The sequence below is a fragment of the Momordica charantia genome (genome assembly GCF_013281855.1).
Source record: "Momordica charantia cultivar OHB3-1 chromosome 5 unlocalized genomic scaffold, Mcharantia_2.0 BLBB01000005.1, whole genome shotgun sequence".
Lineage (NCBI taxonomy): Eukaryota > Viridiplantae > Streptophyta > Magnoliopsida > Cucurbitales > Cucurbitaceae > Momordica > Momordica charantia.
In genome coordinates, this window is record NW_028275163.1 from 5255299 (window position 1) to 5282103 (window position 26805).

At 32.4% G+C, this 26805-nt stretch overlaps 3 protein-coding genes, 1 long non-coding RNA gene and 3 other non-coding genes across 9 annotated transcripts; 4 read left to right on the forward strand and 3 right to left on the reverse strand.

The window, feature by feature from the left end:
- Positions 1-614: 614 nt before the first annotated feature.
- LOC148211187 (uncharacterized) lies at positions 615-5195 on the reverse strand. 2 transcript variants are annotated; one of them, XR_015790681.1, is made up of 5 exons: positions 5058-5195; positions 4762-4872; positions 4441-4661; positions 4117-4225; positions 615-992 (listed from the first exon to the last, which is right to left on the reverse strand). It is a non-coding gene; the product is annotated as an uncharacterized LOC148211187 (long non-coding RNA). The 2 variants fall into 2 exon arrangements; XR_015790680.1 differs by lacking the exon at positions 615-992 and having other exon boundaries at positions 4026-4225.
- LOC111009310 (GDSL esterase/lipase At4g16230) lies at positions 3785-5459 on the forward strand. The gene is made up of 5 exons (XM_022282360.2): positions 3785-4031; positions 4120-4250; positions 4394-4639; positions 4753-5008; positions 5115-5459. Exons 1-5 carry the CDS (start codon positions 3785-3787, stop codon positions 5345-5347), a joined length of 1113 nt encoding a protein of 370 aa, XP_022138052.1. The 3' UTR covers positions 5348-5459.
- A 1794-nt stretch (positions 5460-7253) lies between these two features.
- Positions 7254-15170, forward strand: LOC111009230 (uncharacterized). Of its 2 annotated transcripts, XM_022282245.2 has the most exons (16): positions 7254-7713; positions 7946-8140; positions 8372-8446; positions 8572-8739; positions 9062-9225; positions 9768-9986; positions 10168-10294; positions 10485-10673; positions 10867-10953; positions 11049-11203; positions 11745-11864; positions 13724-13949; positions 14207-14266; positions 14337-14510; positions 14594-14703; positions 14813-15170. In XM_022282245.2, the coding sequence occupies exons 1-16, from the start codon at positions 7516-7518 to the stop codon at positions 14976-14978; spliced, it is 2433 nt and encodes an 810-aa protein (XP_022137937.1). In that variant the 5' UTR covers positions 7254-7515; the 3' UTR covers positions 14979-15170. The 2 variants fall into 2 exon arrangements, with proteins under 2 accessions (XP_022137937.1, XP_087980625.1); XM_088124499.1 differs by lacking the exon at positions 8572-8739.
- Positions 15171-19230: 4060 nt separating this feature from the next.
- On the reverse strand, positions 19231-19320 carry LOC148211188 (small nucleolar RNA snoR118). Its single transcript, XR_015791135.1, has one exon. It is a non-coding gene; the product is annotated as a small nucleolar RNA snoR118 (small nucleolar RNA).
- A 99-nt stretch (positions 19321-19419) lies between these two features.
- On the reverse strand, positions 19420-19495 carry LOC148211189 (small nucleolar RNA R66). Its single transcript, XR_015791129.1, has one exon. It is a non-coding gene; the product is annotated as a small nucleolar RNA R66 (small nucleolar RNA).
- Positions 19496-20228: 733 nt separating this feature from the next.
- TRNAR-UCU (transfer RNA arginine (anticodon UCU)) lies at positions 20229-20301 on the forward strand. Its single transcript has one exon. It is a non-coding gene; the product is annotated as a tRNA-Arg (tRNA).
- A 3116-nt stretch (positions 20302-23417) lies between these two features.
- On the forward strand, positions 23418-24355 carry LOC111009342 (Ca2+-binding protein 1). The gene has a single exon (XM_022282393.2). It carries the CDS (start codon positions 23514-23516, stop codon positions 23967-23969), a length of 456 nt encoding a protein of 151 aa, XP_022138085.1. The 5' UTR covers positions 23418-23513; the 3' UTR covers positions 23970-24355.
- The last annotated feature ends 2450 nt before the right edge of the window (positions 24356-26805 follow it).

A 26805-nucleotide genomic window follows, 5' to 3' on the forward strand; every position in this document is an offset into this window, starting at 1 on the left:
CAGTACTATCTCTCGTACGATCTCTTCTCGGGCAATCTCTTTGTGATTTTTTTTGTTGTAGGCACCCGACGTTCTCTCGGGTATTTGAACTCGATTGCATGTTGTGTACTATTCCTTACGTGCTTAGCCAATCATAGTTCATTCCATTTATGTCCTATTACCTACCAAATATTCATTCTTATAAATTATGTCCTAGGTGTGTAAATGTATCACATATAATACAAAAAATAACAAACAATCTAAGTATAACCCTCGTAAATTTAGCTTACATGGTGTGCTATCAATAATAATGACTTTATATTAAAGAGTTTCTGTTATGTGTATAATTTGTGTTAAAGTTTTGCAAATATAGATCAAAATAGTCACTTTTTAAAAATATAGGAACCAAGATAATTATTTTGAAAATAGAGGGACTAAAATAAAATAAAAATTGAAATTACATATAACCATAAGAGGAAACTTTATCTATCAAGGTATTAGCAATCTCTCTCTCCACCTATTTTTTTCAGTTGTAACACGTAAACTATTTTTTGTTGTTAATTTTTCATAAATCAATTCTCCACAAAAGATAAGAAAAGAAAAAAAAAAAAAAAAAAAAAAAAAAGTGTAACTTCATATGTTTATCAAGCTCCTCAGACGGCATAGCCGGCTGCGCCAAATTCTTGAACTTCTTAATGATATATTTAATCTCTCAACTTTAAAGAGAATTCAATTATGTGAATGAGGTTCTCATCCTTTAGAGACTACAAATGTAATAGGAACATCCGTCGACAAAAGGATCCTTATTGACCTTACTTCCACTACCCGACCGTCAAGCATGGAACCCTAGTGATCCGCCATACAAGCTGGATAGCGTCAGTGACTGAATCACCAAACTTTCAACTATAATTCTATATAGTCAATGTCATCAACAATATTAACGGCACCCTCGGGTGTTGGCACAGTGGCAAGAGGTTTGGTGTCAACACCCAAATATCCAAGTTCGAGCCCTCCTGTGTCCAGAAGTAAAAAATATATATATATATATCAACAATATTAACTAAATAATGAACTTATGGAGTAAGATCCAAAACATATTCATATTTTAAATATTTAATTTGTATTATATTAATAAATTAGATTTAAATAGTTGAATTTAATTATGATTTAATATTTCGCGATCAAGTCGAAGATATTGAAAAAAAAAAAACAAAATTTTAAAGCACAATTTTAAAAGAAAATTCAAACTCCGCTAAGGGAGCTCAACATAATTATGCCAAGACACTCTAGAGTGATGAGAATTAGATTTTTAGACTATTTTAAAAAAGATATAATCCCGAGAAATATGTCACAAAATTTAAGATAACTCTTGTTCTTTCTCTAGGAATTTCACTTGATTTTTTTTCTTTTATTGATAACGATTCCTAAATGCATTTTAAATGTTATTTTCTTTCTATTTTCATATTTTATATGATTAACCAAGACTCTTGATTATCAAATTAAGGAAGTATGAGTTGTAAGAGCTTCTCAACAACCATAACCAATTTAGAAAGAATAAAGAACACCTCCCGTGGAGTTACAAGGAGAAGAAGGAAGAGATCAGAGAAAAAAAAAACTATTGCAAGTCGGGTCTGGTTTGACCCAAAAATTTTCAGGTCAGTTCGGTTTTGACTCGAATAGATTTTGTTTGGGTTGATTTTACCCACTCCTAATATTTTTGGGTGGGCTTTTAAAAGTTCTCTCTTTTTTCTTTATCTACTCCTGCAATCACTTTTCAAAACCTCCATATTTTCTATTTTGATAACTAAATCGACAATTGAACTGCATAAGTTCGACCCTACTTGCTACTACAACAATGTAAAATCTTTTTTAAGTATGAACGCTACATATCGTTGGCTATCCATAGTCTCTTCCAATGGTGTGGCAATTAAATTGACAATGAGTGCTTGCAAAAATCAGATTTATTTATATATGACCTTTAGGAAAGAAATCGCATTGCAACTGCAAGTATTGAACTAAATGGTCTAATATAATATTCCAATATATATATTTGGACTTCTTGATTCATGGCAAAGAAAGCCTTTAAATTGCTTCGATATTATTGTACTAAACCTACAAGGATGGGAGGACTGAATTTAGAACTTTATAGCCCAAACTTTATTATTTAAAGGTTAAAATATAGCTTCATAGCTCAAACTTATTTATCAAATACAACTTTATAGCTCAAACTTTATTTATTGATTAAATTATAGCACTCTAAAGTTTGAAAAGTTAGGGTGCGTTTGGTTGTTAATCAGAAAACATAAATTTGAAAACAACAGATTTAATGAAAACCAGAGTTGTATTATTTGTTTTTAATATTTTCATATATGTGTTTGGTAGCAGATTTGGTAATTGAATCTCAATTTAAAAAATTTTCGAAGTAGTTACCAACTAAATTTTAATTTAATCTAAACTTATATTAATTAATTTATTAACATTTTTTATGAATTTTGTATAATTATTATTTTACAAGGTTATATAATTTAGATTACATTATATTTTACATTTTTTAATTTTAATAAACATAAAATGAGTTTAAAATATGAGGTAATATATTTATCAAAGTTTTTATCATTTTTAATGTAATTCAGCATCTTAAAATTTTCAAATTCTGAATCTGAAAATACTTAAAAGCATAAAAAAGTCGTTTTTAGATTTTCTACTGTTTGGATAATCCGAAAACATAATCCGAAAACAGTTTTAAAAAACAAATCTCCAAAATCTTGCCAAACACGTTGGATTCAGTGAATATGAAAACAAAAAAACATAATTCAGACCAACATTAACACTACTAATTAATTAAGATATTTTACTCTTTTCCTTGAGATGGGGAGTTCGAATTCCAATCCGAACTAAAAGAAGTCATGATATGGAATTGATAGTATAAAAACATGATACACGATTAACTGATATTGAAAAAATATAATGTTATAGCATGTTCAACTGTCAAGAGAAGAAGGAAAGAACAAAGAAGTTAGAAGATTAAAGAAAATCTTGACCATTTAAAATCGTAGATATCAAACAATAAGAATAAAATTTGTCATTCTTCTAACAAATTTTAAAGCCAACTAAAACTAAATCTTATCTAGTTCACAGTAAAAAGTAATCTAGTCAATATATTCCTTACCTTATTAAACATAAAGTGAAATGACAATAATTTAAATCAAATTTTTTAAAGTTCAATTAAAATAGATATGGCAAACATAAACCTAACTCAACTATCAAAACATTAACTTCTTCCTTCCAGGTCGGAGATTCAAACTCCAATTTTTTGTACTAAAAGATTGAAATATATATTTTAAAAGCAAAGCCAAAATATAGATTAATCTTGAAATTCAAGGACTAACATAACCAAAAATTCACTTCTCTGCCCTGAGTATGTATTTGACATGCATTTCGTAAGTGCTTTTTTTTTCAAAAGGCACCCCAGACTCACCCTAAGTAGAAGCTCCTAGGCAGTTTATTTTCAGTAAAAGTATAGATAGGTAGGATTCCCTAGTCTGTTAACCATTTAGGAACTCCTACAGGCTAGTTTTAAAGAATTATTATACAGAGGGAATTCATCCCCAATGTCCTTGAAAGTTGAAACCAATGGGTTTTATCCTTAGCAAAAGTTGTGTCTATAAAAGAGAATAAACTTTTCTTCCTGATCCTAAGCTCTCTTCTGTTTGATCTTCTAAATTTGAACCATTATAGACCCAAAGAAAGTTAGAAGAAGAGTCAAGAAACTGTTTGGTTTCTCCTCTTTCAAGACTGTTTCTAAATGGATATGGTTTTTGTAAACAAGAACATTGTTTTTGGTATTCCATTTTTTATACTATTTGCCTTGTTTGGGACTTGCTTCTCCAAAGCTTTTACAGGTTTTTTTGTGTTTGGGGATTCATTGGTCGAGGTTGGAAACAACAATTACATTCCAACACTCTCCCGAGCGAATTATGTGCCCAATGGCATCGATTTCGGAAGGCCAACTGGTCGATTCACCAATGGGCGAACCATTCTTGACATTATAGGCAAGTTATGAACTTCATTGCAATACCAAAACCAGCAAAAAAACAGTAAAAAGAAGTTCAATGTCTGTTCTGTTTCCCATCTTACCAGGACAGGAGCTTGGCTTCAAGATGTTCACTCCCCCGTACTTGGCCCCTTCCACGACGGGACAGGTGATTCTCCAAGGCGTCAACTATGCTTCTGGTGCAGCTGGAATCTTCAACAAAACAGGAAAAATGTTTGTAAGTTTCTGCTGCAATCCATGGAGTGTGTTTTTTCTATGGAAAATGATGGATGGAATGCACATTTTTATGCTTTGTTTTTGTATATGTATTGTTCTGGTTATGTTTTGTAATGACATTGTGTTGAATGTGAGTTGAAAAAGGGCGGTCGAATCAACATGGATGCACAAATTGATAAGTTTGCAAATACCAGACAAGATATCATTGCCATGATTGGCCTTCCTGCAGCTCTAGATTGGCTAAGAACTTCCATCTTCACGATAGCCATTGGCTCGAACGATTTCATAAACAACTACTTCACACCAGTCCTCTCAGATTCTAGCCACCGGTTAATTCCTCGAGAGTTGTTTGTCGATTCCATGATTTCGAGATTCAGACTCCAGCTCACTGTAATAACACTCTTCCTTGTTGCTTCACAAACATCAAAGATCAAAGTAGATTATTCCTGTCAATTGCTTCATTCGAAAACGGTTCTGAAAAAAATTATCTAAATCTCTTGCAGAGACTTTACCATCTAGGAGCGAGAATGATCCTAGTCGCAAACGTCGGACCAATTGGATGCATTCCAAATCAGAGAGATGCGAATCCTTCATCAGGAAACAGCTGTGCAAATTCCCCTAACCTAGTGGCTCAGTCATTCAACACCAAATTGAGAGGTCTAATCACAGAGCTCAGAACACAATTTGAGGATTCAAATTTCCTTTACGCAGATACATTTCGCATCGTTCAAGATATAACTCAGAATAACGCATCATACGGTGAGAATATTGCGTTAAATTTTTTTCATTGAGGAAATTAGTCGAATACCTGCGATTGTGCTTCACAATTGACAGCTTCGCTCAATCGCTCGCTGTGTTTGCATAGGATTTGAGAACGCCGACTCGGCGTGCTGCCACATTGCCGGCCGCCACGGCGGTCTTTTTCCCTGTGGACCGCCGTCGAAAGTGTGCGGAGACAGATCGAAGTACGTGTTTTGGGATCCATATCATCCTTCTGAAGCTGCAAATTCCATAATCGCGCGGAGGCTCTTGGAAGGCGACGCCATTGATATTTGGCCGATCAATATTCGAGAACTTGAACGTCTTATTAATTCGTAGTTCTTTTCTTTTCTTCGTATTTTATTTTCTTTTGAATAAATGTTAATTAGTAATTAATCTGAAACTAGACGCATGGTTTTTGTCCGTTTGTTGAACATTTTATCTTGGTTAGATCTACCCGTTTATATTTAAATTTAATTTTCATTTTTAAATTTTTAATTTACTTTTGATCATTTCGTCACATCTCAAAGTTATATAGTGAATCTAAATCATTTGAATTTGCAACCCAAAAAAAAAAGTTATTTAATGTATCATTTAGATCTCCTCAATTTTATTTTCAATCTTCTTTTTACTTTTTAGCATTCATTTTTCAATCTAGATTTCATTTTGGTCTAAAGTTAATTTAATTTCTGGAGGTATTATTTACTTCATTCGAATTACAATCATTGACTTGATATTAAATTTAATAAATAAAAATAAATGTTAGACAGCTTTCCTTCTCGTATAGATGTTGGTCGTCCTGACTTTGATTGTTAAGGTCAACATCATATTTGTAAAATAAATTATTGTTGATGATTCAGAGTCGTTTGGTAAGTTAAATATCTATCGACATGTCGACATTTCCAACCATTTATAAATAAGAAAATATTTATTTGTTAATTTAAATACTTTTTACGATTTTTTTAATTTATCTAATTTCTACAGAAATATCGATCGACATCGACATTTTATCGATATTTCCATGAAATTGATACATCGATATTTTTATCGACATCGACATTTAAAACTTGGTAACATTTTTTTTTTTTTACATTTCTCATTTATAGTTTTTAGTAACTAAGCTTTTAGTAATTATTTATGTTTATAGTATTCTTTTCATTTTTATAAAAACATTTCCAATTATGTTTAAAACAACATCTTTTTCTTCTCTCTCTCTCTCTTTTTTTAAGTTTTTCTAAAACATACATACCAGTATTACTTTTATTGTAACTACATGGTAAATATTGATAAGTATAATATAAATGTTTGAATATCATTTAAAATTTTAAAAATTTCACATAAAAAACTTACTTTTGTGATTTCAAGTTTCAGAGTAAAAAAATAAATAAAGAATTATCAAATATGTTTTTGTTTTTTAGTACAACATGTGGGAGTGAGAGATCGAACTCACAACCTTGTGGGGAGATATATATCAATTACCAAATATGTTTACGTTGAAAACAACAAATAACAAATAGTTATCAACAACAGTAAACCATCACTATTGAGAGTTTGTTTCGAACTTACCAAAAGTATACGAAAAAAAAAAAATATATATATATATATATATATATATATAGCATTCAGTGATTACAAAAAAAAGAAAAAAAAAATATATATATAATAAATAAAATTATGGTTAGTGGGGCATAACTTTTTAGGGTAAAAAAACACATCTAATCAATGATTTAACTCATAAATTTTAATTTGTAATGATTAAATTTTTATACGACTACATTGATAAAATTTTAGGTATAATTTAGTCTCTATAGTATAAAATTGGTAACAATTTAAAAATCTTATTAAAATTCAGGGTCAAATCATTTTTTATATAACAATCTAGTTTTTTTATTTGTAATTTATAAATATTTGATTGGTCGAAATCTATAAAATTTAAATAAATTTTTAATAATAAATAGTAAATCAGAACTTAATTACTCCATGTTAAAGTTTGGAGACTAAATTGTTACAAATTTGAGAGCGTAGACACAAAATTATAATTATTACGAGTGGAGAGTTTAGAGACAAAATTATTAAAAAATGTACGAAATTGTTATTTCAATGAAATAACAGGCAAGTAATCAATTTGGTCCAGTATTCGGATCGACTTGGGTCTATTCGGTTCATAAACGGTCGGTTTAAACCGCGATTATGTTTGGAAGGTAAGAAAACCAAAAAGAAAAAGGTAGGAAAATATCGAGGAATTTTCTCATTTCATGTATTCGCAATTTCACCTTTCGGTCAGTTCAGTTCGCAGGACGAAATTCCTGGCGACTTGAGCAGCAGTGGACTTCCAATTCTTCATTGTCTCTGCTGCTGTTGGATTTTCGTTCCTCCAATTGCGATTCTTGATCGCCAATTTCTAGATTTTCTTTCTCGCATATGTGGAAGACCTCCCATTCTCAATCGGAAACCGAGCAGATAACGAAGAAGAAAGGCTAAAGGAATTGAAGCCGGTTCACAGTTCCATGGCAGCTAAATTGAACTCTAGTTTACTATTATACTGTTATGTTTTGGTTTTCGCTTTGGTCATAGTTTCGTTGGAATCAGCACCTCAAGCTTTCCGGAGAGATCCGGGACACCCACAGTGGCATCACGGAGCGTTCCACACCGTCAGAGATAGCGTGCGAAACGATGTTCGTCGCATGCTGCATTCTCGAGCTGAGGTACTTCTTGTGCTGTAATGATTTTCCAATCCTTGATTTTGTTATCGTTTACTCGAATGAATATACAGTGGCTCCAATTTGTTTATCTCGCTCGTCAAACTTCTTATTTGGCATTCAAACGATTAGAATAATTAGGAAGAATAGAGAGGTTTAGGTTTGCGGTGTTGATGGATGTGATAGGGATTTTCTTGAAACGGATGCAAATGCAGAAACTAATAAAAGAATTTCTCAGGTTCCATTTCAGGTTCCACTTGAAGTGAACATCGTCCTTATTGGTTTCAATAACGATGGAGGCTACCGGTACACAGTAGATTCACACAAGCTAGAAGAGTTTCTGAGAGCCAGCTTTCCTTCTCACAGGCCATCCTGCCTTGAGACGGGCGATCTCATTGACATAGAGCACCATATTGTATACAACGTATTTTCTGTAAGTTCCATTTTTATTTTTGTTGAGTAACTCTCCTCTTTAAAAGATTTTGATTTATAAGTATAATTTATTTCCTCTTTTTGAGACTGCATATCAAAGTTTTTGACTCCCTTTGCACTTGACTTCATGTTTTGAACTGAATGCCCATTGACATAGAGCATCATATTGTATACAATCTGTAGTTTTCTACAAAAGCTATTTAGTCCAGCTACTATATTTGTACCACTACAGGCAGGTCAGGCCGAATTGATAGCTCTCGAGAGGGCACTGAAGGAGGCCATGGTTCCTGCTGGAACTGCAAGAGAGGTGGATCTTAAGCTTTTTTCTACTATTCACTTTTGTTTTCTTTTTCTTTTCCATAATTTTTTGGGTAGTTTGTGAACTTTTTTTTAAAACATTTATTTAATTATAGAAGTTCTATGCCTCTCCAGACTGATTTTGGAAGGGAGGTACCTTTGTTTGAGGTGGAAGCAACAGCAGTGGAACCAGTGTTTCAGAATTTATATTCCTATATATTTGACACGGATAATCATGGATACTCTGCTACTGAGATGGATAGACTTATGCCAATTTCCATATTTATTGTCAACTTTGATAAGGTGTGGTGACTTTTTCTGAATCCATACTTCGAATGAAAAGTTTAGGTGCTTCCTTTTAGGATGACTGGTGCATTTTTTATCACTTGTTCTTGAGAAGAAGGTTATTTTTCTTTAAAGATCACATTTAATGTTCTGTACTTTGTCAAATGAAGCACTCTTTTCTTTCTTTTTTTCCCTGTTACTTTTATGGAACATTCTTTTGATTTGTTTGTGATGGTCTACCATCCTTCTTAAAGTTTTTCTTACTACTATCATCCTCTGTTGCTTTAGTTTTATTTTCTGTTCTACCATCTCTTACTTTTTCTCTCTACATTTTTAACAGGTCAGAATGGACCCTAGAAATAAGGAAGCTGACTTTGATAGTTTAATGTACGGGAAACTTGCCGAGCTAAATGATGAAGATATGAAAAAACAAGAAGGAGATTACATTTATCGTTATCGATATGATGGAGGAGGAGCAACTCAAGTTTGGTTGGGCTCTGGCAGGTATTGTTTCGAAAGTGACCTGATTTGATGAACTTTGGCTTGTTTTATAAACATTTGGGGAGCCTTGCTATCCTCTGTTTGGTATCATTACAAGTTGTAATAATTTTATGGTCCAATATGTTCTTATTTATGTTGTTTGAGAGCTTAAGAATTAACGTTCAACATAGGATAGAAGCTTTGTGAAGGTTTGTAAGTCGTGGTTGCCCTTTTTTCTGCTTTCTCTCATTGTATGTGGTTGTTTATGTTATCCACATGATTTCAGTAACTTAGGTAATTGTAGTGCTAAATGGGGTGGTTGAATGTTTATCAATTGACCCTACTCTGTTCTCTGCCATTGGTATCATAATGAATGGTTAACAAATGTGGTGGTAGATCCAGCTTATCTTTAAGCCTGATTGGTGTAATTGTTTGTTTGTTTCCATGGTGGAAGGTGTGTGTGTTATTATTATTATTATTATTTTTTTTTGATGTCCAACATTGTAACTAGAGCTCTGTTATGTGAGCCTGTTCTTTTCTGGGGTCTAACTTTCTGCATTATTCAGATTTGCGGTGATTGACCTCTCAGCGGGCCCATGCACATATGGAAAAATTGAAACTGAAGAGGGAAGCGTCAGTTCTAGAACTCTACCACGATTGAGGAATGTGCTATTTCCAAGAGGATTTGGTGCAGCCAGTGATCATTCGACCCATGATAATTTTTTGGGGGAACTTGCTGCCTTAGTATCAACCACCATCGAACATGTCATAGCGCCGGATGTCAGGTTTTTTTCATTTCATTTAAGTTTATGTTACCTATTCTATATTAGTTCTGTTGGCTACATAATGCAGAATAGACCCTAGAAAACAACGAGCTCATGGAATAGGAGATATGTGTGCAACTTGACAAATAATGTATTAACATTTTTTTTTTTTCTATTAACATGTTTTTTTCCGTGTGTTTAGGTTTGAAACTGTTGATATGACAACAAGATTGCTTATACCCATAATCGTCTTGCAAAATCATAATCGATACAATATTATGGAGAAAGGCTATAATTACAGCATAGATGTTGATGCAATTGAAGCAGAGGTAAGACCTTTTCATTTAATATGATGTTAAGTTCCATGAATGATGAATGCCAAAAATTTTATATCTCTAAGATAATAGCTACGAAATTATTCATTAAAATCCCGTGAAATGTGAGCATCCTCTACATTTTGGTTTATGCTTTGCTATAGAACACAAACCTCTTCATGTAAGTGTTCTGCATTATTTTCAGGTAAAAAAGATGATTCATGTTGGGCAAGAAGTAGTAATTATTGGTGGCGCACATTTATTACATCGCCATGAAAAGCTGGCCATAGCTGTTTCAAAAGCAATGCGAAGCCATTCCCTACAGGAAACAAAGAATGATGGTCGCTTTCATGTTCATACAAAGGCATATCTGGATGGCGCTATCCTCAGAGAAGTAATTTCTGTCTTCCCTCAAAACAAAACTTGTCTATTTTGTTTATCTGGTATTTATATTGGTCAGGGAATTCAGGCTGGCTATGTGGTTTTCATGGACTAGTTAAATGCCTTCCATGTAACAGCATGACTATTGGACATTTATAGCAACCTAAGGGATGCAACTCAGTGAATAATTGTTCAATTTATTTCAGGAAATGGAAAGGTCCGCTGATGTGCTTGCTGCAGGTTTGCTTGAGGTGGCTGACCCTTCTTTATCGGATAAATTTTTCCTTCGTCAGGTTAGCATAAAGGTTTTCAATTCAGCATATTGTGTGGTTGGAATATTTTGCTGGTGAACTTAAGTTTTAATGATCTATATTTTGGTGCCTATCAGAATTGGATGGATGAACCTGATGTTTCAAATGATTCTGTGCTGAAACATAAACCTCTTTGGGCTACATATCAATCAAAAATTAGCAAGAAGGTGAAGAAAATTGAAAAGAAGCAGGGGGATTTGCACCGAACCTATGGGACTAGGGTACTTCCAGTGTAAGCACTCAAACTCAGCTTGTAAGAGAGCGTTAGAGAGGGAGAGGGGGAGAAGGGTAAGATATAGAATCGGCTTTTAAGGGAGCAGCATGATGTTTGATATTTTCTTACAAAATGATATAATTATTTTTAGAAGTCAAGATAGAGTAGTACAACCTAGAACAGATCCTAGAATAGATCCTGTTCAAGTAAGGTCATCAAAATTACCTATTGTAAATCCTTTTTATGTTTGAAGTTTTTATTACCCTAAGCACAATTCCTTTTCTTATTTCCAATTTGTTGGTGTTTCCTCTGGGGTTTAAAATTTATCCTAATGTGTCAGTTTTCATGCCTAAAAAAGAAATAATGAGAAACAAAAAAGGGAAGAAAAAAAATAACATCTGGTTTCTCTGGTTCTAAATTAGTGTTAGACTTGAAACATCAGATTGAATGGTGCAACTTTCTAATGTTTAGCCTTGATGAAATGAATATCTATAATCGTTATTTATACTTATAATAGTCATCAAGAACCAAGCTCATGTCATCGTCTCCTTTTCTGCAGTTTTATCCTATCATTGGCTGACGTTGATTCAAAACTCATGATGGAGGATGAAAGCCTGGTTTATGCAAGTAAAGATGTCGTTATCGTACTCGAGCATCAAAATGAGAAGATACCTCTGAGGTGAGTGGAAACTTACATCACTTGCCTTCCTATGTTTGCGTTGGGTGTTAATTGATGAATGCAATATGATCACTTCGCTACATTAGTTTACAGAATGTATCGTCCAAACCTTTCTGTAGATTTTCTTGTGAATTCCTGTTTGAACTGCTGGTAAATTAAAATGCAATGATTGATATCTCTCACCTTGAAGGGTATGATTAGCAATAGATTAAGGGCATTACAACTTCTTTCTCTTGCTAGTGTATACATTAAAAAATTACCTTAAGATGCATAAGGGAGTATTTTTTTTCCTCCCTCAGAAATGACTGGGTTAGACTGTCCCAATCTTTGTAGCAGTGGGCTCGTTGAAGTCCTTGTGTATTTGCCATTCATTGGGATGTTTTAGGAGATTTTGGTACGTTAACAATTCTTTGGTCCAAACTTGCTCATTTCTACATTGTTTACTTCCGACGTTTCTAGTGAAGAGTGGACTCTGTTCATTTTCCATCGTTTATACCCATTTTCTGAAGGTTCCGGCCCCATGTTTTGGTTATGCCCATTTGGTAATGTCTAATGTGCCTATTTATTCTTTCTTTCTTTTCTCATTTCCTATTTCCTGTTTTGTTGTTTCCTTTTTTTTTTGTTAGAAAGAATCCTTTTTTAGAAAGAAAAACTTGATAATTATTTATTGTACTTTCATTTTTGTCGAAAAAAGAAATATAAATATGTTTGATAACCATTTATTGATTCTTGTTCCCTGAAGTTCAAATTAAAAACAAATGTTTTACATGAAAATAAATCTTTTAAATAAAATAATCTTTGTTAAAAGGAATATAAAATGTTCAAAGATACAAACTCCAAAGGAGTGAAAGAGACAAAAAGATAAAACAGTAGAGGAAAATACAACCATAAGCAATATAAAAACCAATGAAAATTACAAAGGAGCAATAAAAGCCTTCCAATTATAATAGATCATACTAGGAGAGTAATTCGCAAAGATATTGGAAAGAGCATACCATTGAGACTTAGGAATGAAGCATTCTTGGCCAAATGGTTGTGGCGGTTATTTTAGGAGCCTAGTGCACTGTGGAAAGGATTACTGTGTACAAGTATGAGTCTCACCCTTTTGATTGGGTCTCTGTTAGGCCCCCAATTATAAAGACTTACCATAGAAAGGGCAAAGGGGTAATTGTGAGGGGAGAGGGCCCTAACGGCCAAGAGAGAGAAGTGGGGACCAGTGGGGACATGAACATGTAAGGGAAAGGGCCGCCACCTATAAGGCCAGGGGAATGTTGGGATGAGGGGATCATTCTAGACTTTTGTGCTCTTGCAGCTTTTGTTGGTAGGGAGAGATTACCCACCCTCTCGGATTGGTGGGTCCGTTTTGTGCCTGCGGGCTTGTTGTTCTTGCTTTGTATTGCCTACGGGCTTAATCGGAAGGAGTAAAAGCTATTGTGGGGGGACTGTTTCCTCACAGTCTCAGGTGGTTCACTTAAGGTTAGTGCTACTAATCTCTGAAAGGCTATATCTTCTGTCTTTCATTTTTTCTCCCCGTTCTTGAACTGTATTGTTGAGGATGGGATTGAAACCTACTTCTAGGAGGACCTGGATGGGTGATAAACCCCTTTGTTCTTTATTACCCCGCTTGTATCACCTTTCTAATATGAGGTAGCATTCTGTGGCCTTTGTGCTGGAGTCAAGTGGGGCGAGTCTGATATTTCTTTGGGTCTTTTTGTCGTCCCTTGTCGGTCCTGAACTGACTTCTCTAGTTGCGTAGTTTTAGCATGCCTTTTGTGAAGTGGGGAATTTGATGACCTCTCTTTCCTTTGTTATGGCTGTTGACACATTACCATAATAGCTCAGTTTGTTGTTTTGTGCAGTTATGTTTCCGAAACGCACAGAAGATATGCCGATCCATCACGGGCACAACGCCATATACTAGCGGGGCTTGCTTCAGCTGTTGGTGGTTTGACTGCACCTTATGAGAGGGCTTCTCACGTTCATGAGAGGCCAGTTGTAAATTGGCTCTGGGCAGCTGGTTGTCATCCATTTGGCCCATTCTCGAACACATCTCGAGTCAGTAAAATGCTTCAAGATGTTGCATTGGTAAGAATATGTTTGCTCGGATTTTCGTAAAACTGATTTTTTCCCCTTGACAACTGGGATACTAACAACCACACTCGTTTTATACTCATGACCCATCTCCCTATTTACTTGAGAGTTTGAACTTACGTACTCCAAAATCCCAAACCCTCGTGACCATGGAACCAACCATTTGTATGAGAGTGTAGATTGGTGTTCGAAAGTTCATTTCTTGGTTTAAATTGCAAAAACATATTTTCACTTTTATCTTTTTTCGGCAGAGGAACATAATATACGCACGCGTAGATTCAGCTCTTCACCGAATCCGAGATACATCAGAGGTAATTTTATTTTCGTCTGACCTTCTAGTATTGGCTTAGTGTGGTTTGATAATCGTTATTTCGATGTCAGACTATCCAAGCCTTTGCAGCAGAACATCTGAAAACTCCACTTGGTGAACCAGTGAAAGGCAAGAAGAACAAGACAACTACCGAGCTCTGGTTGGAGAAGTTCTATAAAAAAACCACCAACTTACCCGAACCGTTCCCCCACGAATTGGTCGAGCGGCTAGAGAAATATTTGGATGTAAGTCATTCAAACACATCAAAACAACTTCCATCATTCAAATGTCTTCAAACTATGACTGATTCTTTACATTCAAAAAACAGGGCCTTGAGGAACAGCTCGTGGATCTCTCGTCGCTATTATACGACCATCATCTACAAGATGCTCATTTGAACAGTTCAGAAATTTTCCAGAGCTCCATTTTTACCCAGCAGTAAGTTATTTAGATCATTTACCATAGTTGAATGGTGTTGATATAAATAAATCTGTGTGGCATTGAAGCTATAAGCCTTTGAAACGTATCTGTCGATTGTCGATCGTAGGTATGTCGATTACGTACTGAACGAAGAGAGGGAGAAGATGAGATGCTGCAGCATTGAGTACAAATATCCAGTGCAGTCTTCGCAAACTTACATCTATGGAGGAATTCTTCTAGCTGGGTTTGTAGTTTACTTTCTCGTCATCTTCTTTTCATCACCAGTGCGCTAACACTAAGGATAATATAGAGTAAAAATATTTTATATTTTAACACAAAATGTTCTTTTCTCAAGCCAATAGGATTCTAGAAAATTTTGACCATATTGGCAGATAATGTGGTGTGCTTTTTTACTTCATAGAATCGAAAAGCTTTTTTCCCCTTTTTCTTTTTAATAAATATATTAGTAAGTCATTGCCCGTTTATTAACGTTTCATGTTTTTTCGTTTTTCGTTTCTTATTTTCTAACTTTTGTTTATGATTTTCTCAAATAGAACTATATTTAGTGCCGTTCTTGTTTCTCGTGTCCATTTTTTTAATTTTTTTTTAGAAACAAACATGTTTGGTAAACCATCCTATTTCTCGTTTCTTAGAATAAGTGAAATTTTCAGAAACTACAAATTCGGCCACAATTGTTTCTCATCCCCGCGTATGCAGTTATATTTGATGACAATCTCCTATCAACCGTCTCTCTCTCTCTCTCTCTCTCACCTAACATTTGCTTTTCATTTTTTTTATTTTATTGATAATTTCTTTATTTCTCATTAAATTTTATTAAATTTGTTAACTTGTCATTCTTCTGTTTTTCTCTTCAGTTTTTTAATATTTTTGAAATATTAACCAAATTAAAGAAAAAACAACAAATATATTCATGTTTTTTAAAACAAGACTAAAATTCTAGTTTAATTATTTTAATTGTACTAGACTTTATAAACTCTTGATAAATATTTCTTAATTATTTTAATGCATATTATATACTTTGTGTCTACTAAATTTTATTTCAACTATATGAAAAAATAGACAGAGAATAGTTACGGAACACTTTTTTCTCTTTGTTTTTTTCCAAGAAAAAATAAACAAAATAAGTACCAAACATATTTAGTTCTATAAAAACTAGAAACGGCCGAGTGAGCCTTAAGTATTTTGTTTATTGTTCTTTTTTTTATTGAAAAAAAAACGTGTTTGTTAACAAGTTTTTATTTTTTTCCTCTAAAATTTTTGATTACAAAATAAATATATATATATATATATATATAATTTCAAATTTCAAATTTCAAATTTCAAATTATATATTCAATTTTTTACGTTATATTTAATTTTTGATATCTATGCCTTTTTAAAATAACAATAAAAAATATTACTTTTATCAATGTTTTTGGAGAAAAAAAAAAGAGAGAAGTAGGAACAATGGAACAATAAACATTAAACTGGATTTTTTTACTTTTTTTTTGGTTTTATAAATTTCTACACATTATTGAAACCTTTCTTAAAAAACTAAGACGAAAAATATAATAGTTATGAAGTACTTGTGCAGATTTGAAAATGAGAAACATAATTTTAACTTTTCCAATTCATCAATTAACTTGGCAATGCCTATTGTCGGATATATTATTTTGTTTTGATCAATTACTTAGGTCTGTCCAAGACTAAATTAATAATTTAAACTATAGTTAATTAACCCGATCTCTTAAAATCAAGGGCTTTACATTTCTTTTCTTTTCTTATTTTTTTTCTTTAATAAATCACTAAAATCTTTCAACCGTTAAAAGATCACAAATATTGATTTTCAAACATCCAAATTCTAGTTTTTAAATTTTGGAATTAAAAACTAAGAAAAACAAATTATTAAAAATAGATTTTTTCCCCTCAAAATTTCACCCTTTTTTTTCTAGACACTATCTCACTCGTTTCAACAAATTCTTGTAACTTACATGTCTTATGCATTTTTTTTCCTCCCCAACTTTGCTCACTCTTATCCTAATCTTTTTCCAAACATATTGTTCTCTTTAATTTCAAAGCTGAAATTAAAAGGTTTACCATGAACATTTTTTTATATTAAATTCAATCCCTTATCTCGACACAAACATATCATTCCTAACCATAATAGGAATAAAACATCTAAATCAAAATAATATCTAAAATTAAATGTAATTGCAAACCACATACTCGCTTTTCGAGCACGAGAGATCACGAACTTGATTTTCTGATACGAGAGATCACGAACTAAATATTCTGTTTTCGTTTGTAATGATGGAACCAACTCAACGGCGACTTAGAATCAAAATCTCATGATGTTATCCCATGCTATATAAAGAGCATAGGTTTAAGGACATGAGCACATCCCGGCAGAGAGGAAGAGCCGGTCGGTGCGCACCATAGGTGGACCGACCGACCCAACCCAAGGTCCAACTACGAGCTTTTTAACTGCACATCCCGACTGGCACCAATCCAATTGATCCTCGTCAAGGGATTTAGATTGTAGTCATTCCAATTACCAAACTCGAAGAGCCCGATATTGTTATTTATTGTCACTCCCTCTCCATGTTAGGATTGGTAGCCGTTTCTCATGCTCCCTCTCCGAAATCAAACCCTAATTATCCGTCACTCATCACCACCATAGTAGGCCACTCTATCCTACCATCAAAAGTTGATAGGGCATAAATTTGAATGATGTGTAGCGTCTTCCAAGCATACAGCAAAGTAAAAAAGAAAAAAGAAATCCATATTGGCGTCTTTCCAAGGAATAAGCACCAATCAAGAAAAATCCAAAGCAATTTGAAAATTCAAGGGATACAAGCAATTCAAAATTCTGATAAAAAAAAATACAGCTAGACAATTACAAAATAAGATTTCATTGAATTCAATACAAACATATCATCTTATTCATAATAAGATAATTCCAATTTGTAATAAGAAACCAAAATCATATCACCCCGTATATGTAACATGACAATGTGAAACTTCATTTTTTTGAGCTGTAATTATGATGTAAAAGACGGCTCTCCAAGCTTTGTTTGAACATATTAAAATTATGTATGATATCTCTTGTACTTGTCAAATTACAGGCTCCTCCCCATAACCCATTTCTCACCACAATGAAGTACTCCTTGGTCACTCTCGGGCATCCTCAGTGGTCTCGACAACTCATTTAAGTAAAAAGTGTGATGCTCATGTTGGTATCTCTATCTCAAGTATAAATCGGGTAGTATCATAGTACTAACTTTGTTTTGTCTGTTCTTCATGATACAAGTCCAAGCTTCACGACAGAACTTGATCAAACTGTCTTGGAATTTTTTCTAAACAATCTATAACAACAGTCATTTAGCTTTTTTTCCTTCCTGTTTTTGTTATTCTTCATAAATTGCAATGGTCAATTGCGAAATAATGAGGGTAACCAGATGAAAGCGGCCATTGTGTTGGGATATACATTTTCTATTAAGATTCAAATCTCATTATAATGTTACGATTTATTTTTCAAAATTAAATATTTAATTTATAAATATATTACTAAACAACATTTTAAATAGAGATTCAATTTTTAAATCCACTGCCAAACACACTTTTTAAAATTTTCACTGTTATAATAACTAATCTTTTCATTTATGGATATGCTTTTGGTGAAAAATAAGTCAATAGTCGATGTCATGCCTCGGCTCCGACGCTCGGCGACACTTGCATTCCAAAGGTTTGATATTTTTTTTATTTATTTTTAGTTTTAAATGATAATAAATTAATATTGTCCATTTATTTCTAAATTTTTAAAATCCACATTACTTTTAAGAACATTTATTAAAAATTAAAAAGTGACTTGTCTTCACAAAATATTTTTGCCTCTTATTGGTTAATGTTACTACAAAATTATTAACACTTTTATATTATTGAACACAAAAATTCAAGAACTTACTACTAAATCTTCAAGAAAAAAGTTTTTTCCTTTTATGATCTCATATTTCTCGGCATTTTCATGCTTATTTCGTAATTTCATATCAATTTCTAAGTGCATTAATTGAATCAAATTTAATTTAAACAATCTTATTCATAAACTTAAAAAATAATTCTGCCATTTTTTTCTACCACATTAAACAAAATCTAAAACGTAATTCGTTAAATAAAACAAACTTGAAGTAACATAATAGAACTTGCACCCGAAAAACAATCCAAGGAATTCAGAATTTTAATTTTAACAAATTCTAAATGGTCTAACATCACTAGTCCTACATAATGATATATTGATAATCAATTCTTTCCCTAGTCAAATATCAATACAGGTACGAAATGTTCGAGATCATATGATCCTTGTAACAATTAACAGGTTTGAAAAATCTACATGCCATGTGTATTAGTTACGAATACACATTAGAAAGTTAAAAATGTTCCACAACAATATTTAAAAACACTCAGCAACATGAAATACTTGATACTTTTCTCAAATGAGTATTGAAAAACTACTTCAAAGCGAGGTGTAAAGATCGAATAGAAAAACAGAGATCAGACATAGCTTTCTAGGCAGCAATTGTGCATCAAATTAAGCAGAAATTGTATCCGCTCAGAGCCCAGTGCATGTTCATCATTTCAAATTAACAATGGAAAAAATAAAATGAGAAGGAAAAGGAAAAGGACCGTAAAGAAAAATGGAAACAAAAAATAGGAATATAAAATGTGAATTCAAAAGGACTCCTCAGATAATATGCTTGTAATTTGTCATCAAAATTAGACTATCAGGTCTCAAAGATTTCATGCCATCACAGGAGCCGCAGAGCGAAAAATCAATCCAAATAAAATGCAAGAGAGATTCGCGATGAAAATCAAAATACTGAATCGAAGAGCAATTAGTAGGAAAAAGAGCCTGTAAAAAATGGAAACGAAAAACAAATCAACGCGAACGATGTGGAAGATCTAAAGAATAAGCCAATCCTCAAGGATTCTGTGCCATCACAGGAGTCACAGAGCGAAAACAGATTCAAAAACAAAACACGAGCGACACGAGAAGTAAACAAAAACATTAGAAATCAGTGCAATAGGTAGGAGGAAATGATTGTAGAAGTGGAAGAGGAAAACGCAACAAAAACAAGATATAATGGAGAAGTCGAGAAATTATCATATAGCATACGGATTTAGCAGGCTTTAATTCGCTGCGCCTGGCAAGTAGATCGAAGGCGAAGCAACTCAACATTCCTGCAACAAATCTTTGCCTCTCAATCAATAAGATGCGAATCGCCGATAATCCATGAAGGAATTAATGGCAAAATCGCTGGAGGCATTACAATGGAACATTTGCAAAACAAATCGGTGGAAAAAGAAATTGAGAAAGATGAGGAAGATGAGTACACTTCGCGCTTCTGTGAGAAAAATCGAGAGATATGAGACCGATGGGAACGGCCAGCGCTATTGTTATTTATAGGTGCGTGGGTAAGAATTAGGGTTTCATTTTTTAGACAAATAAATAAAATATATAATTGTTAATTCGATTTGTTCAACAAGCAGCGCCCATGGCCTAATGGATAAGGCGTCTGACTTCTAATCAGGCGATTGTGGGTTCGAGTCCCACTGGGCGTGTTCTTTTTTTCTTTCCATCAATTTAAATTTTTAGGCTTTTTCTTAGTTTTTAGTTTTAAATTAGTTGATTTACACAATATATGTACAACTTTCCATGTTATTAAATTGTTGTTCCATTAAGGAAATTTGAAATACTGTGTTCTTTTTTCTCAATCGATTTAGATTTTAAATTTGTAGACTTTTTTTTTTAGTTTTTAAATTAGTTTATTTTACATGATATATTTACAACTTTGTGTTATTAAATTGTTGTTCAGTTAAGAAAATTTGAAATTTGAAATATTATTCCCTACATAGCATGATTGATATGAGTGGTAGATTACTGACGAGGAATATCTAGGACAATGATAAGAAGATTGTATGTCACATTCAAGAACACAAGAACACAAGGCATCGCTCAAAGTAGATCTTAAATTAGTGTTTCTCTTTTTCATCAATTATTTCTCAATCATTAGTTCGTGGGTCACATTCTAAGGTTAACGAGATAGTAACCTATTACCAAATGTAGAGTGTGAATAAATAATGTAGAAAGTTAATGTCGGTTGTTAGGTTTTGTCGGGGAGTGGAAAGGGGAGATTGGGGGGTCTTGGATAGGAAATGAGTAACATGTCCACGCGTTTAAATAGACATCATAATAACATATTTATGTGTCTAAATTTCTTAATAATAACATAATTTAATTACACCTCAATTTTCTATTAAAATGAGTTGCAAATACTTAATACATTAGAGACAAAATTTATAGTTTTGAAACATCAAGGGTAAGCCTGTAGTTCTTGCATTCTTTGCTCCATAAATGTAACCATTATTTTATCTTCCCATCTCTTCAGTTTGAGTACTCACTGTCCATATTTGATATTTAGTATAGTCTTATAGAGAATATTCATTTTTCTACTAGTTTTTTTTTATTAACGGGATATTAATTAATAAACTAATTAAAATATATTTTTTTGTATAAAAAAACAATTTTAAAGAGTCAATATCGATATAGTTAATAAGACATCTTTACTAATTTTAAGAAGTTGTGTGTTATAATCTCGTCCTATTATATCAAATTTTGAAAAAACAATTTTAAAGATACAATACACATGTAATATAATTTACTAAACTCCAATCATTCATTATATTTTAATAGTTAAAATTATCATTATCGATAATATGTATGTGATTTATATCTAATATACTATTGATATGAGTGTTCGATATACTAATAATATAAGTGAAAATTTCTACTTTTTTTATTTAGGCAAAGTATAAAAATAAAAATAAAAAACATAATAGTGGTTCATTATTAAAAAATTTTAGGACCTAAGGGGGCATTTTTTAGGTTTGAAATAATATTAACAATAATATAGTTTTTAAAAGAATTAAAATTAAAAATTTAATTTTGTTACCGTTTTTAAGGGATTTAGAGTTAGATTTCAATTTGGTAGGTGGAATCTTTAGAAAATAGTTTTAAAAAACTCTCGAGGTAAAATTCCGTTAAAATCACTGTGCGAATACTGACGGTGATAAAATTATAATTTTAATAATATAATCTATTTTTTTTCGTTTTTCTTCCTCTCACTCTCTTCCTTCCTCATTTCCCAAATACTCCGTTCTTCAAATAACAACAAAAAGGAACAAAATTTCCCACCTTTCTCCATTTTTTAGCCTAAAAAATCTACCCCACCTATTCTCCATCACATATCAACTTCATTGCGCTCTGGCTTTTTCGCTCTGGTCCTCGGAAAGAGTTGATTTTGATCCTTTACTTTTAAAATATTCATTTTGATTTTTATAATTTTTAACTTTGATTCATTTTAATAATTGTATTTTTAAAATATTTGTTTTAGTCTATATACTTTTAAAAAGTGATCATCTTAGTTCTTATCTATAAATTCTTAACACAAATTTTATACCTAACGAAAACCCTTTAATATAAAATAATGGCTACTATATTGAATGTAGTCTCGTGTTGAAATTGTGAGAGAAAAACTGAAATTAGAAATAAAATTAAGGGATCAAAATGGTAACTCTTTAGACGACAGGGGTTGAAAATACAATGATTAAAATGAAACAAAAATCAAATTATAATGACAAAAATTAACATTTTGAAAACATGGAAACCCAAATAAATCAAAGCTAAAAGTATAATGATAAAAATTAAGAAGAACTAAATTTCCTAATTTAAAAATATTATAAATTTTCAAAAAGTACATAAACATAAAACATACATTAAAAACGAAAATATAATCTAACAACTCATTTATGAAAATAAATTCCAAACAAACTCTGTTTTTTAGTACAATGTGTGGGTACAAGGATTTGAATTCATGATATTTTGGTCATAAATAGGTGTCTAAACTAGTTGATCAATGCTAGGTTGGCTTCAAACAAACTCTATTAATGATCGAAATTTAGAACGAATATGAGAGATTGAAACGAGATGAAAGAATATCGATACTCCACATCTAGGTGAACAACTTCTACTAAACAACATACCTACACTAACTTTGTACCTCATAGACAAATACAACACGAGTAAGGTGTGGAGAGCTAGGAAAGATCGAAAAGGAAGGTCTTCAAACCTTGACCACCCCGACAGACCAACTTCAATAACAAACTTTTCAACAAGCATAACCGACGATACTGTCAGATTTCGACTTTATAATTAGATGGTATGCTGTATACAATCTAAACTCGACTTTAGACTTTAGGTCGAACCATCACTAACTTGAGCATCGAGATTTGATCAAAATATACCATAAACATTACTAAACATAAACTCGAATGAGAGATGGTCCCGAGTGTTTGGGAGAATTGCATAGAGCCACAACCCCAAGGATTGTTCCAAGTTCCATTCCACACCATGAATTTGTCCGCCTCCAATTATCGTCACCACACACGTCATCAAAAATTCTCCTCACATTCCTTTAATTTAAATAAAAACAAAATTAATAATAATAATAATAATAATAAAAAAGACCAAAGTCCCCTTGCAAAGAAAAGTCTACAAATCCCATTTCCCATTGCACCGTGCTTCCCAAGCCAAGCCTTTTCAATTCCAAAAAACGTGGGCCCCACAAGACTTGGAAGCCCAATTTCCTCCCCCTCCCTTCCTATTTAAGCCTTCGCGCTCTCTTCCTCCTCAGGTTTCTTCGATCCGCCATTGGTTTCTCGCCTCTGCTTTTTCTCCCCTTTCAAATCACAGAGAGAGAAGAGAGAGAGAGACGATGTGTCCCTCCGGTACAGCCGCCACCACCGCCACCTCCCCCGCCGATTTTCGCCAGGCATTCGAGGTGCTCGACGCCGACCGCGACGGAAAGATCAGCCGCGACGATCTTCGAAATTTCTACAGCGCCGACGCCGACGAAGATGCGATTGGCTCCATGATTTTGGTCGCCGATTTGAATCGGAACGGTTTTGTTGAGTACGACGAGTTTGAACGCGTATTGTCCGGTGGACGGAGGAGATCGGCGGGTATAATGGAGGAGGTGTTCAAGGCGATGGACAAGGACGGAGACGGACGGTTGAGCCACGCTGACCTGAAGAGTTACATGCATTTGGCCGGATTTTCAATCACCGATGAGGAGGTTGCGGCGATGATCAGATTTGGCGGTGCGGATGAAGCGGAGGGCGTTAGTTATGATGGATTGCTGAAGATCTTGGCCGTTGATAATATATTCTAGAACTCTTTCATCTCGCTGTTGTCTCTACAGGTCTACAGTTTTCAGGAAAGCATTTACGGAAAAAGCTCTTCCAAAAGCGCTTTCTCCGAGAGAAAAACGTGTAAAACGTTGTCGTAATTCTTGGAATCCGCTTCTTGTGATTTGCTCCTTCGTATGTTTCTTCTAGAGGTATTCAAATTTTATTTAATAATTTGTAATGTTTGAGTGAATCAAATGCGAAAAAAATTGGTTGAATTTTTTTCCCGCTTCGTTGTGAATGTGATTCGAAATGGAAGGGAAATCTAATTTTGTAAACTTGTTGTTGGAAAGCTTCTACTGTGTGATGGACACTAAATGGCCTTGTTTATGTAATTAATTATTCAAATAAGAAATTGTTTTTTTTTTTCTATTATCGTTTTTGTACACGAGTTTTTTTTCTTTAATCGAGAAATCCAACCGAATGCCTTCATAGGACAGCAAGGCTTCCTTAAGAGTATAATTTATTTATTAGGACAATTTATTTGTTGAAATTAAAACTCAATTAATTAATCATATTTATTCGGTGTTTAGAGTAGAGAGTTTCTTCTTATTTATATGTCAAATTCAGAGAGATTTGCGAGACCATGGATTTTTACATTTTTTCCTATTTTTCCTATTAATAACAAGATTAATCAATGCTTTTATTTTATTTTTTTATTTTTTTGAGTACATCAATAGTGTAATTATTATACCATAAATATATGGACAAAATACTAATAATGAAGATATGCTAAGTATGGATTAAATACTTCTACGATGTTATTTATTTTTTTTGAACGTCTAGTTATCTATCAAAATTTTCTTCAAATTTGGACCTCAATATTACATATTAAAGATGAAGAAGAAAAATCAATTTAAAAGATGTCTAGGGAAAGTTAAAATGACAGCTATTAGAAGAATTTAAAAAAAAAAAAAAAAATTCTCCACTAAGGACTGTCACCGTCTTGGTCGGCCAAGAAGTTTGGATTTATGTGTTATTTTAAGTTTGAAAAACAAAATTGTGAACTTTGGCTGATTCTGTTTATAAGTATTTCCAGAAATTGTGGAACAATACGAGCATAAATCTAATGTCAGTGAAATTTTCATCCACATGTTATAAACTTTTAAAATTTGGAACTGTAAACACCCCATTTAATCTGGTTCATTTTTATATCATTAATAAATATTTAAAAATAGAAATAATAAAAAATTAACTAAAAAAGATAAAATATGATTACTCAGGAAAAGTTTCAAGATGTACCATTTTTGGTAACTTTTGAGTTTTGCAAAAATGTTGTTATTTCAAGTTTACCCTTTTATTTATATTCATGTATTTTATCACTGATATATTTCATCTATCATTGAGACAAAAATTTTGAAATTTAATTTTCGAATTTTTTGTTATTTCAAGTTTACCTTTTTATTTATATCATATATTTTATCACTGATAAGTTATAACTAATATACTCCGTATGTGAAGTATATAAATCATTATATAAGTACCATCAAATTAGTAATTTTACCATAATTTTAAAGTTTTTGAAACCAATGCTGAAAACTGTTATGATATCTCTTCTATCAATTGTTTAACGATACTTTGAAACATGTGTTCTTAATGTGAGAAATAATTTATTTCCTGATAAATTCATCAAATTTAAGGTATTCATCACAATTTAGATTATTATCAAACACAATCATTTTAGGCCAAACCTTACTATATCTCCTCTAATGTTAAAATGTCTTTTTATAGATAACCTTCTAAATTAAATGTACCCAAGATTGTGAATGATATCTCTTAATTCTTTTAACAAAAAAGTGTCCAAAGAGCAAGGTTCAAAATGTTGAGAGACATGTCGACGTGTCTAGCATGTTGACATCGACATAGGGGGTAAAAGTCGATTTTCCCCCCATGTCGTGGACATGTTGAAATGTCGACATGTCGACATGTTTTTTTTTTCTTCATCTTCCTTAAGGTTATTTTATTTTCATCATCTTCTTACTATGCCACTATAGTCTATAATTTCTCACAACCTCGATGATTGTAATCTTAATCTATTCAATGAAACATTCGAATTTTAATACTGTATAACTAATAAGATTTGATATTTACTTTATTGATAATTTATAATCCAATCTAGTCATTACTTACACAATTGAACAATATATGTGAAATATTGATATATATATAAAGATTGAAATAATCTTAAAATTTTTTAAAAATAAATTATTATTATACACAAATAGTGGTGAAACATGAAGTAGAATATGTAACTTAATTAATATAAAAAAGATACGATCTCAGAGGATCTAGTGCACTATCTTGATAACTTTGATATAAATTATAATAGTTCTCTCCGGTCATCCTAGACTGAAAGTTTTGAACGTAGTTGCTCAAATAAGTAGAATATGAAGCACATATGAATCATATTGGTAGATAATTTGGATGAATGACACAATCACGAGGTTGAGGTGTTTGAAAATTGTGTAATTTTGATTGGAAAGTTGGATTGATGATTGATTTGAAAATGTGTAAATTCAAATTTGAAAAGAGAAGTAGGTAAAAAGTAAACAGGTACGAGTTAATTAGAATTTAGAAATGTGTTTGGAAATGAAGTCGGTAATTATCTCATTTTCAAATGAATCCTATTATGAAAAACACTAAAGTAGTCAAAAGTTTACAATTAAAGTTTACTTTACATATTCAAATAATTTCCATCTTAAATGAAAAAAAACTTTTTTCGATATTTCCATCGACATCAACATTTTCATAAGTAAAATAGTCATATTTTTACATTTAATGGTTAAAGGTGATCAAATATAGGCTAATTAAGCTACAATT